The 11,462-nt window shown below is 58.2% G+C and overlaps 5 protein-coding genes across 5 annotated transcripts; 3 read left to right on the forward strand and 2 right to left on the reverse strand.

The window, feature by feature from the left end:
- Window positions 1-1,204: 1,204 nt before the first annotated feature.
- Window positions 1,205-2,691, forward strand: SPRG_16238 (hypothetical protein; the record flags this gene model as incomplete). The annotated part of the gene is made up of 1 exon (XM_012355623.1): window positions 1,205-2,691. A coding segment is annotated over one exon (1,469 nt), but the record flags the coding sequence as incomplete, so codon positions are not given.
- A 96-nt stretch (window positions 2,692-2,787) lies between these two features.
- On the reverse strand, window positions 2,788-5,046 carry SPRG_16239 (hypothetical protein; the record flags this gene model as incomplete). The annotated part of the gene is made up of 1 exon (XM_012355624.1): window positions 2,788-5,046. The coding sequence occupies one exon, from the start codon at window positions 5,044-5,046 to the stop codon at window positions 2,788-2,790; it is 2,259 nt and encodes a 752-aa protein (XP_012211014.1).
- An 804-nt stretch (window positions 5,047-5,850) lies between these two features.
- Window positions 5,851-6,648, forward strand: SPRG_16240 (hypothetical protein; the record flags this gene model as incomplete). The annotated part of the gene is made up of 1 exon (XM_012355625.1): window positions 5,851-6,648. The coding sequence occupies one exon, from the start codon at window positions 5,851-5,853 to the stop codon at window positions 6,646-6,648; it is 798 nt and encodes a 265-aa protein (XP_012211015.1).
- Window positions 6,649-7,033: 385 nt separating this feature from the next.
- On the reverse strand, window positions 7,034-8,618 carry SPRG_16241 (hypothetical protein). The gene has a single exon (XM_012355626.1). It carries the CDS (start codon window positions 8,581-8,583, stop codon window positions 7,123-7,125), a length of 1,461 nt encoding a protein of 486 aa, XP_012211016.1. The 5' UTR covers window positions 8,584-8,618; the 3' UTR covers window positions 7,034-7,122.
- A 1,630-nt stretch (window positions 8,619-10,248) lies between these two features.
- Window positions 10,249-10,786, forward strand: SPRG_16242 (hypothetical protein; the record flags this gene model as incomplete). The annotated part of the gene is made up of 2 exons (XM_012355627.1): window positions 10,249-10,268; window positions 10,312-10,786. 2 exons carry the CDS (start codon window positions 10,249-10,251, stop codon window positions 10,784-10,786), a joined length of 495 nt encoding a protein of 164 aa, XP_012211017.1.
- Window positions 10,787-11,462: the final 676 nt, after the last annotated feature.

Genomic DNA, 11,462 nt, shown 5'->3' on the forward strand with positions numbered 1-11,462 from the left:
CTGCATAGCTGTCTTGCTACCTTGGGATATCGAGCTCCTTACAGAGCCATACTTCAAATCCAACGACACAGCTTGACGTAGACGAACACCATCACGCACAGCCGGGGCACGGAAACGGTACCGACATCCATGACATTTGACACCAAAACCTGATTTCTACCTTATGTGTCTAACCTGTGGAGGAATTACTATGTAGTCAGAGTGTGCGCATTATATTGTTTAGATTACCTATACAAACACACTGCTCCCTTATTTCCAATTGTGTATAAATCGCCTTTGTTCATTGGGTGAAATCGTACTTTTTGTAAAGTATACAACACAACTGGTTCTTTGCCGCTCCCTAGGCGCCCCGTTTTTGAGACCGCACCAAGATCATGTTGCTGATCGTCCTGCACCGCGACCTCCAGACATTGACGCCTCATCAGTCGTAGACGTGTTTCTCGAGGACCTCAATAAACTGCGTAGCTTTGCCATCGATCCCCGAAGCCAGGAAGAATTTTACGGAGCTTGTCGTCATGGGCCTCACGCGCCCCCGGGCGACTACAGAAAAACATGACGCACCCCCGTGCCGCCGTCTGCGCAGCCACGGCCCGACGAGCGCATGAAGAAGTGATTGCAAGTCTCTACGTATGCGAAACGTTGTAACAACAAAATAACGCGACACACGTTCATGCATGTACAACACAACTGTCCAAGTCCCATGAGAATTGAAAACAAGATAGGAGTGCCATCTGGAACTATGTCTCTATTACTGTCAACAACATCATCCGCCAAAATGACTACAGTAGTACCTGGGTTGAACAGATGGCGATTTGACGTATTTATGGTAATTCCTCCACAGGTTAGACACATAAGGTAGAAATCAGGTTTTGGTGTCAAATGTCATGGATGTCGGTACCGTTTCCGTGCCCCGGCTGTGCGTGATGGTGTTCGTCTACGTCAAGCTGTGTCGTTGGATTTGAAGTATGGCTCTGTAAGGAGCTCGATATCCCAAGGTAGCAAGACAGCTATGCAGCCTATTCCTCTGGACGAGCCTGGTTGATGCAGTCCACCTTGGCACCCACGTTGCACATTAAGCCAGTTGGTCGTTGCCATCTGTTGGTGCCAAACATGTGGCCTCGAGCAACTCAGATTTCGCGGACGGCGTCGTCGACGACAACAACGCCAACCTCACTTTACAATTTCCCTTGTCCATCACTACTAGTCATGAAGGTCGTTGTCGCCGTTGCTGCCCTTGTGGCCGTTGCCCAAGCCAAGATCGCGAGCTCGGTCCTCCGCGAACTCGAAACCAAGGGCTCGTCCTCGGTCATTGTAACCTTCAAGAAGGACGCAACCGAGTCGCTCGAGAACTACGAGCTCATTGCCAACCCGGCCGAGCGCCGTGAAAAGTTCGTCGAGGCCGCGATGATCGAAGCGACCAAGCGCGCGTCGGCGCTCACCGATGCCATCGGTGCCGGTGCCGAAGTCAAGAGCTTCTGGATCGCACCCGTCGTCTCGATCAAGAACGCCAACAAGGCCACGCTCGACAAGGTCGCGTCGCTCAACAACGTGGCCAAGGTCGAGTCCATCCACAACATCAAGCTCACCACGGTCATCAAGGGTAAGAAGAACTCGCCCGTCGACAACGACCGCCCGACTGGCATCCAGTGGGGTGTCGACACGGTCGGTGCGCCCGCGATCTGGGAGTACACCAAGGGCAAGGGTGTCGTCATCGGCTCCATTGACACGGGTGTCCGCCACACGCACGAAGCCATCAAGTCCAAGTGGCGCTCCGACCGTGGTTGGTACGACCCGTACAACCAGACCGCGCTCCCCGAAGACATCGATGGACACGGCACCCACACGATCGGCACCATGGTCGGCGACTACGGCATCGGTGTTGCCCCCGAGGCGCAGTTCATTGCTTGCCGCGGCCTCTACGAAGGTAGCGGTGACGACGAGTCGCTTCTCAAGTGCGCCGAGTTCATGGTGTGCCCGACCAAGCCGGACGGCTCGGACCCGGACTGCACCAAGGGCGCGGACCTCGTCAACAACTCGTGGGGTGGTGACGCCAGCTCGAGTACGTGGTTTGCCGACGTCATTGACGCGTGGCACAAGACGGGTATTACGCCCATCTTTGCCAATGGCAACGAAGGCCCTGTCTGCGCGAAGACCGACAACCCGGCCAGCTACCGCAACGTCATCTCGGTTGGTGCGCTTGGCTCGTACGATGACTCGCCGAACGACCTCGCCTTCTTCTCGTCCAAGGGCCCGGCCCGGTACCGGGATGCCAATGGCGATATGCACACGATCGTCAAGCCTGATATTTCGGCGCCCGGCTTCTTCACGTACTCAGCCGTCAACTCGAGCGACACGCTCTACGACTACAACGCCGGCACGTCGATGGCGGCGCCGCACGTTGCTGGTGTTGTTGCTTTGATCAAGTCGGTGCAGACGGACTTGACGTACAACCAGATCTACCACTACCTCACGACGACGACGGTCAAGGACGTCTTGACGGCCGAGCCCGAGGAGTGGGTCCTTCGCGACAAGAACAAGACGACCTTCGCCGGCGCGCCCAACTGCGGTGGCGTCTCGGACAACGCGTGGCCCAACAACCGTTATGGCTACGGTCGCGTCAACGTCACCAACATCCTCGCCGGTGGCAAGCTCCCCAACCCCAGCGCGTGCTAAAACGCTCGCGTTGTGCTACCCATGTCTCGTTTTATAGTCTGACATGCAAGATAATTGTGCGTGTACCAACGCCTTGTCAATTCACACTTGTTCATAACTACCTTCAAGTGTCGACTAGACAGACACAGAGATCGCCTCGACCCACTGCTCTGGTTGAGCGTACTGGCACCGCGCCAAGTGGACCTCGACACGGTTCGGCGTCACCTCGACGCACGACTCACCTTGGCGGATACGGTGGTGCGCAGCGTCGATGGTCCACCGTTGTGTCACGGCGGCCGCCTCACAAAGCGTTAGCTGCAGCAAAGAGCCATGCGCGGTCCAGCACAGCGCTGCGGTCTCGTCGCCCGTTCGGAGCGACTGCGTGTCGGCGTCGTACTCGAAGACTTCGCCAATGGTACCGAGGGGCCGGCGCGACGCAACGTCATGCCCATCACGCGCGAGAACGCGGCGATCCTTGGTCGTCAGTCGCACAAAAATGGTCGAAGGTGGTAGCTCCGTCGACAACTTCGGTCGAAACCACTGGGTGAGCGCCAACGGCTCGCACGGCGCCAGCGTCGCGCGTGCACCGGGCGGCTGCATGTCGACGCACGACCCCGGCAGCGACACCGACTCGATAGAGTCATCTCGCAGTAGCCATCGTTGCATGGGCGCCGAATCATTGCAACGTCCCCACTGCACAGCGGCATGGTGGATTACGTCGAGGCAGTGGCCATCCAGATGCGCTGACCGAAGCATTTGACGGCGGGCGTCGTAGTGGAAGCGCTCGTGGGAGGTGTTGTGCACCGAGTCAGTGATGAGCCGGTGCTCCCATGCCGCCAAAACGTGTTTGGTGTACGTCATCAGTGCGATTGGCAATGACGATGCTTCGGGCGACGGGGCCATGCGAGCGAGGGCGACGACTGGCAGCGGCGCAGACACTGGAATCGCCGCGTCGAGGTGCCGTAACATATTGGCGACGCTCACGCGGCCGTAGCCATACCGGTTATTGGGCCACGCCGTGTCTGGCATGCCGCCGCAGTTAGAGGCCCCCGGCGCCGTGGCGTTGTGCGGCATGGTCCACGTTGTAGGCTCCGATTGCAACGACGTTCGCTCCGTGGTTTGAGTGACGAGTTCGTAAATGTCGTCGTACTTGAGGGTCGGGCGGTAGCTCTTGAGGAGCGCGACGATGCCTGAGACATGCGGTGCGGCCATACTCGTGCCCGCGAGCTGCCCGTAGCGGTGGTTGCCCGTGTATTTGGCGGACCGAATGAAAAAGCCGGGCGCTGCCACGACCGGCTTGATGAGCTTGGACACGACACCGCGACGATCCATGTAGGTCGCGGGCCCTTTGGCCGAAAAGTACGCGAGTTGCGTCGGGTCATTTGTGTGGGAGCCGACGGCGCCGACCGAGATGACGTTGGGGTACCCGCCGGGGTTGCCGGCGCTCGCACACGCCGGACCCTTGTTGCCAATCGAGAATACCGGCGTGATGCCCGCCTTGTGCCAAGCCGCGACCGCACCTTCAAACCACGGGTGGAACGTCGCACCACCCCACGAGTTGTTGACGACGTCGGCGCCTTGGCTGCAATCGGGGTGGCTACCGTCGGAAAACGTCGGGCACAGCATAAACTGGGCACACTCGAGCAGCGCCGCCGACGTCCCGCGTCCGTTGAGGAGGCCTTTGCACGCAATCCACTGCGCGCCGGGAGCGACGCCGATGCCGTGACTGCCCACCATCGTGCCGGTCGTGTGCGTGCCGTGGCCCGTGTCGTCGCTCGGTACGCGCGTGCGGTTGTACGGGTCGTACCACCCTCGGTGGCGGCGCCAGTTGCTCTTGAGCGCTTCGTGCGAATGGCGAACGCCCGTGTCGATGGAACCGACGACGATGCCAGACCCGTTGGCGAGTGGCCACATGGCTGGCGCACCGACGGTCGCCACGCCCCACTCGACGTCTTTTGACGTCGTGTTGTCGTCGGCTCCCGACAGCACCGGGTCGAGCTCGATCACCGAGACAGGTTCGATCGTGACGACATCCGCGAGCAAGGCGAGCGCCGCGACAATCGAAGCCGACGCGTTGTGCACGACGGCACTGCTGCTGATCCAAAAGGACGTACTCGCGTGGTCGTGAAGAAGCGCCAACGCCGCCTTTTGAGACGCGATCGCGTGGTCACGCAGCGCTTGAAAGACACGAGTTCGATGGTCGTGGTGCGACGGCGTCGATGCCACACAGTCCAGTGCTGCTTGATGACTCGTAAACGTCACGAAGATGTCCATGGTATCGTACGCGGCCAAGTGTCGGTGGACGTGCGGCGTGACCTTGGCGGTCGCGCGCGCCGGTAGAAGCAGCACGTAGCTGAGAACGCCCGCAAGAACGTACCGGGTCGGACACAGCATGCTGCTTCTGGAATGCTTGGCATCGTGGGCCTGGCCACGTGCCCATATGTCGTATCGCTGCCACACGGAGAGGACCGTTGGTGGTAAACAGGCCGAATGCGCATGTTGGCGGCATGTTGGAAGCTGGCTCGTGACCCCACGCCATGGTCGTCGTCACATGGTGATATAGACTCCGTCTGTATCGTGCACTTGAATCATTTCTTAGTTTTCGCTCCGAGCACTTGAAACGGCTTGGGACACTGACACAACGGGATGATTAAAAGCGTGCCGAAGCTCCGAGACGACCACGACCCAGAGCGTACCGGGACGTCAATTGCACGTCGACGGACGATCGTATGGCCGGTCTTATTCGCCAAGCGTGTTTACCTCGCTTGTAGCCGAGGGTGAGTACTGCACTAGATCTTTTAAATTCAGCCGTGATGTCCACGATTGCCTCGATGTTCAATTTTGTTTCTTCTTGCGATTGGCATGTCCACCGCGCTGGCTCTCGAAACGTCATTGAATAGTGTGCGAAGGAGCCCTCGCTCGCCCTACGATGGTCGCGTTCTATTCAGCGGCTCAAGATCGTACCAACAAAGTACATACTCTAGCTCTATTTGCATCAATCGGTCAAGGGTCAACACCCTTGCAAGCACGATACAATGTATCGTCGATACCGGCACCCACTCAAGACTCGTGACATACACTATTTCGTGCCCAAACACGCGACAACCCAATGGAATGTCGGTGTGGGAATGTAGGTCCTGTGCGACTGTGGCGATCTTTGCAAGCGGCCGTTCTCTCACTTCTACATTTCCCATCACAATGACAGCGCACTTGGCCAAACTCGACAGCATTCTCGACAACTGCGCGATCGACCAGCAGCACCCGTCGCCAGTGGACCCCACCCATGAGCGTGGCATCGCTTGCCTCTTTACGGTCCTCGAAGACCCGACGTTCTTCGACAAGCTCCACTGGACGTCGGCGCTCAAGAAGGCGGAGACGCGCGTCCTTGTGCGCCTCGACAAAGGCTGCCTCACGTACCTTCCGCCAGGCGCCGCGTCGCCGCAGTACCTTCCGACGCTACACACGGCCTTTGTACGGCACGGGAAGCGCCAGGTGCAGCTTGTCGCCCGCGGCAGCGACGTCATCAAGACGTTTGCTTTTGCGAGTCCGCTCCAAGCCACTGAATTTTGCGGCGCCGTGCAGCTGCTGCAGCACTTGGACCACTTGCGTCAGCCGCGGTACCTCCCAAAGGATTCGGATCCGGAGCTCTACAAGCAGCTGCACAACACACTCGCGTTTGCAACCGACATGTGGACGCAGGCGCTCTGGCAGCAGCTCTGGCCGTACTCGCGCCTCCTCGAGCTGCTGGCGTCCGGCCTCTCGCTCTTGCGAAAGAGTCAGCCGACGCGCAACGTCCTCAAGCAGCTCTTGGTGATCTTGGACGAAGTGCACGACGACTTTTTTCCACACGCGTCGCTCCACACCATGTCTGCAGACGAGATGCGTGCAATGTTGGACGACGTCAAGTGCTATCGAGCGTCGTATATCGCGCTTCTCGTCGGCAAGATCCAAGCACTCACGATCCACGTCGAGCTGTACCTCCATCCAGTCGCCTAGATGGACGAGCTTGCTAATTTATGATTTTGTTTCAGGAAACCGAGCATTGTCTATTAGTCGCATCGTATGTAATAGACACTAGAAACTAGAAACTAGGTTGTCCTACGAGCTGGCAAGTGCTATGCATGGTGTCAGGCCTCAGGCAAAGACTTGGTGATTGACGTCGGTTGCTCAAACGCGCGCTTTATCGACAGTATTGGCTCTCGTACGCTCCAGCAACCCAGACAACATTTCGTTGCCTCGTCGCTACTACTGAGACGAGAAATCGTTTTCCGACGCTGTTGATAGCAAAATGCGTGTCAAGATTGAGTGCCACAGAAGGGATGCTATCGTGCTAGAACGCCAAGGGCCATGACAAAAACCTTCAGAAGAGTAGACAGGACATGGAGGTGGAGGTGGATTAATGCAGAGTTAGTAGCAACGACGCACTTGATATCGGGACCGAAACGAAACGATGTACCACGAAAGGTGTGCTTAGCACGCGCTCGGGTTGGGGAACTTGCCACCGGCGAGGATGTTGGTGACGTTGACGCGACCGTAGCCATACCGGTTGTTGGGCCACGCCTTGTCCGAGACGCCGCCGCAGTTGGGCGCACCCGGCAGCGTGCGGTTGCGCGTGAGGATCCACTCCTTGGGCTCGGGCTGCAAAATGTCCTTGACCGTCGTCGTCGTCAGGTACCGGTAGATCTGGTTGTACGTAAGGCCCTTCTGCGCCGACTTGAGGAGGGCGACGACACCAGCGACATGCGGCGTCGCCATCGACGTGCCGGCGTAGTACTCGTAGTAGGCGTCGTTGACGTTGAGGGCCGAGTACGTGAAGAAGCCGGGCGCCGAAACGTCGGGCTTGACGATCGTGTGCACGTTGCCGTTCCAGTCCTTGTACTGGGCCGGACCCTTGGACGAAAAGTACGCGAGCTGGTTGGGCTCGTCCGTGTACGAGCCGACGGCGCCGACCGAGAGAACGTTCTTGTACGACGCCGGGTTGCCGGCCGTCGCGCAAGCAGGCCCTTCGTTGCCGTTGGCAAAGAGCGGCGTCACGCCGGCCATGTGCCACGAGTCAATGACGTCGGCAAACCACGTGTCCGTGCTCGCGTCACCGCCCCACGAGTTGTTGACGAGGTCCGCGCCCTTGGTGCAGTCCGGGTCCGAGCCGTCCGGCTTGGTCGGGCATACCATAAATTGAGCGCATTTGAGAAGCGAGAGGTCGTCGCCGCTGTCAATGTACAAGCCGCGGCAAGCAATGAATTGGGCGCCAGGGGCAACACCGATGCCGTAGTCGCCGACCATGGTGCCGATCGTGTGGGTGCCGTGGCCACCGAGATCTTCGGGGAGCGCGGTCTGGTTGTACGGGTCGTACCAACCACGGTCGGCGCGCCACTTGGACTTGATGGCCTCGTGGGTGTGGCGGACACCCGTGTCGATCGAGCCGACGACGACACCCTTGCCGTCAAAGTACTTCCAGATCGCGGGCGCACCGACCGTGTCGACGCCCCACTGGATGCCGTTCGGGCGCGAGTGGTCGGTAGGCGAGTTCTCCTTGCCCTTGATGACCGACGTGAGCTTGATGCTGCGGACCTTGTCGACCTTGAGCACGTTCGGGAGCTTGGAGATGGCGTCGACGGTCGCCTGGTCGACGTTCTTGACCGACGCCACCGGCGCGATCCAGAAGCTCTCAATGTCCGCCTTGGTGCCAAGGGCCTCACGGAGCGACGACGTGCGCTTGATCGCCTCGGCACTCGTCGCGGCGATGTACTTTTCACGGCGCTCGGCCACGTTGGTGATGGCTTCGTACGTCGCTAGCGACTCGGTCGCCTCCTTCTTGAAGGTGACGATGACCGACGTCGTGCCGTCGACTTCAAGCTCGCGGAGGACCGCGCTCGTGACCTTGGCGTGCGCAGCGGCCGCGAGGGCAGCGAGGGCAAAGAGGACCTTCATGATGGTAGTGGTTGCTGGCTGATACAAGTGAAATTGTAAAATGAACCGAAAAACCTCGACGCCGTGTGATCTGAGTCAGTCTAAAACATGTAAAACATGTGTTGGCGTGGGTGGAACTGTCCACTTGCGACGACGTGCTCGAAATCTAATCCTTGCTGCAGATACCATACACGAACTATACTGGGTGGGGTCGTCGCATTGAATGTGCTGGCGTGGGATCCATGCAGCCAATTCTGTAGAGACTCACGCGCTGCAGATGCACACACAAAGAGACGCGATGTGAGAAGAGGTGGACGCACATCCTAGATCTGATTTGGACCAGACCATCATCTAATCGGTTCGTGCAGAAACCAACGAGCGGCCTTAGCGTGAACATCTGCCTTGCCCATATGGAGCATGTGTTTAAAACTGGTTTTTACGCGCGTGCACGCGAGCTCGGGCTGCCAGTGTATTGCACTACAAAATGCATGGTACACACCGCTGAAAACGCCAGCTTTGATTCGTAGTCGGACCGATTGCTCCCATGTGTATGTAACTTTGCCAGTACGATACGAAGAGGATGTAGTGAAATTGTGCTGTTGAAAACATAATGTATTTTACGCCTGACAGATGTGCGCCACTGTGGCCAGCCTGTCGACGCAAGCCGAGGCAGCTCGAGGCCGATCGTCGAGACGCTCCGATGACTGCTCAGTCCCTCCTTCGTGTTCTTCTGCAGCATCGTACGCTACAGAGCTACGAATGGCGGCCAAGTTCTCAGAAGGCGTCTGATATCGACGCAAGATGGTCAGCTGAGAAGCGCTACGCTGTGAGCCAGGCTGTACCTCGAATCAAGCCGCACCATTGCACCAAGAGCTCGCACGACTCGTATCGGGCGTCGTAGACGGCGGTGGTCGTCGAGGTGGCACGCAGCCACCTGCAGCTTCGACCCGCGCAAGCTTGTAGCAGTGGTGGAGTACACGGGCGCTTGGCGCTTGGGTGCGTCTCGGATGGCACAATGCCAAGATACTTTTTCTCAGTACCGCGCTGAGATATCCAACAATTGCACAACGGCAATCAGACAACAACAGGTCGATCCACGTCTTTTCGTACCGTTCGTGAGTGTTCCTTGGAACAACGAAATGGAATGGTCTCAACAAGTGCTTGTCGTCACCGCTCTGGCCAGCATCGCGTCGACAAGGTTCTTGGGTGCTCTGGAGCTGGCAAGCGCAACCGCATCATTAGTACGACCAGCATTGCGATTACGAGGAGATGCGGGAGCGAACGCCAGGGTCGGCGCTCCATGGCGTCCGATAACAGAGTCGTTGTCGCCTCTATGCTCAAGCCTTGGGTGGAGACACGCTGCGATGCAAACATACACCTCGACATTGCCTTGGTGCGCAGCGGCGATGTAGATGGCATCGACGGCTGCCTCGTCATCGGTGGGGGTGCAAGCCTCGCAAGGAACCGTCGTGACACGTGTTGCAAGCGAAGGCGCCTGCCGCGGTCCGTCGCTGGCATCTGCTTGATCCTCGCGCTAAGCTAAAAAAGCTCAACCGCGACGATGCACCACGGAAGTCCGCCGTGCTGGTGCGTCCTGAGCATTGGCCGAAGCGCATCATTCTGCAACACCGCGGCCTCCATGCTAATAATACAGGGTGATTGGTTGTTTTTCAGACTTGGGGACAAATGAAAGCGGCGCTCTTGAAGTAGCACGTCCCCAGAGCGGCGGCACGTGCTACCCTACCTCAGGTTGGCCCAAGGCGCATCCGTCGGAAAGCCCGGCGCGCATTCGGCAGCGCGCAGTGCTCCTTCGACCTGCAGCGCGCCGCTGGCCAACACGGACTACACGGGCCAGGACTTGAGTAACGTCGCTGCCACGTCCGTCAACCAGTGCTGCGCGGCTTGCCTCGCCGTCGCCAGCTGCAACGCCTACAGCTTCAAGGCCAACGTCTGCTACCTCAAGAGCGGCAGTAACAACCAAGTGTCGCTGCCGGGCGTCACGGCCGTCGCGCTCTACCGCTGCTCGGCGCCGCAATTCAACGTCGACTACGTCGGCAATGACATTGGCAATGTGGCGTCGCCATCGTACGTGCGCTGCTGCGAGCTGTGCCGCAACACGGCCGGGTGCAGCGCGTTCTCGTGGGCCAGCGGCGTGTGCTACTTGAAGAGCGCCAAGGATGCGACGACGAACACAGCCGGCGTCACCTCGGCCACGGTGCTCTAACGTTGTCTGGCAGCGCCACTCCTGTTCCCTGTATATCGTGTCCCTCTGCAATACGAAATGTTGAGGTTGAAGTACGTTTTGTTGTGAAGAGGGGTATGCCACATATAGAAAGAGAAGGAACTAGTGCTAGCAGCGAGGTTGGTCTAATCTATTCATTGCACACGGTCAGGGATCCTGAATGCAGCGCGATCACCACAGTCTGCTAGATCGTTGGCTGAAATGTCGAGTTACCAGCAGTTCCGCCTCCATGCGGGTTGAAGGGCTGGGCTGAAGCTAGCACTCGAGGGAAATGCCAATTGATCCATCACGTACGTCATCTGGACCAAGTTGGTGAGCACACCATGCACCGGGCAGTCGTAGCTGGTCTTGGATCGATTACTCCTTGTCAGTCACTGTGGTACCAATGGTATCCATTTTTCAATCGGTAGAACAACCCTACACCTACCCTAGCCTCACACTGTCCAGCCCAGTCGATTCGTATTTCACAATCGAACCTTCGTAGTCCGCACACACAACAGAACAATACATCGTAGAGTAGATATGAAAGCGTATATATGTCAAAAAGACGATTAAATGCGCTTGTAGACCTTGAGGTAGAGCGCGGCGAGACCCACGAGACGGTACGCGGCGTTGATCCAGAGCATAAAGGCCACGTCGTACAAGAGCGTCTCGCCGT

Source organism: Saprolegnia parasitica (genome assembly GCF_000151545.1).
Source record: "Saprolegnia parasitica CBS 223.65 unplaced genomic scaffold supercont2.276, whole genome shotgun sequence".
Lineage (NCBI taxonomy): Eukaryota > Oomycota > Saprolegniomycetes > Saprolegniales > Saprolegniaceae > Saprolegnia > Saprolegnia parasitica.

Bases quoted from the DNA above. Each gene is read 5' to 3' on its own strand.
- SPRG_16241 (XM_012355626.1), bottom strand. From the start codon at position 8,583: ATGAAGGTCCTCTTTGCCCTCGCTGCCCTCGCGGCCGCTGCGCACGCC.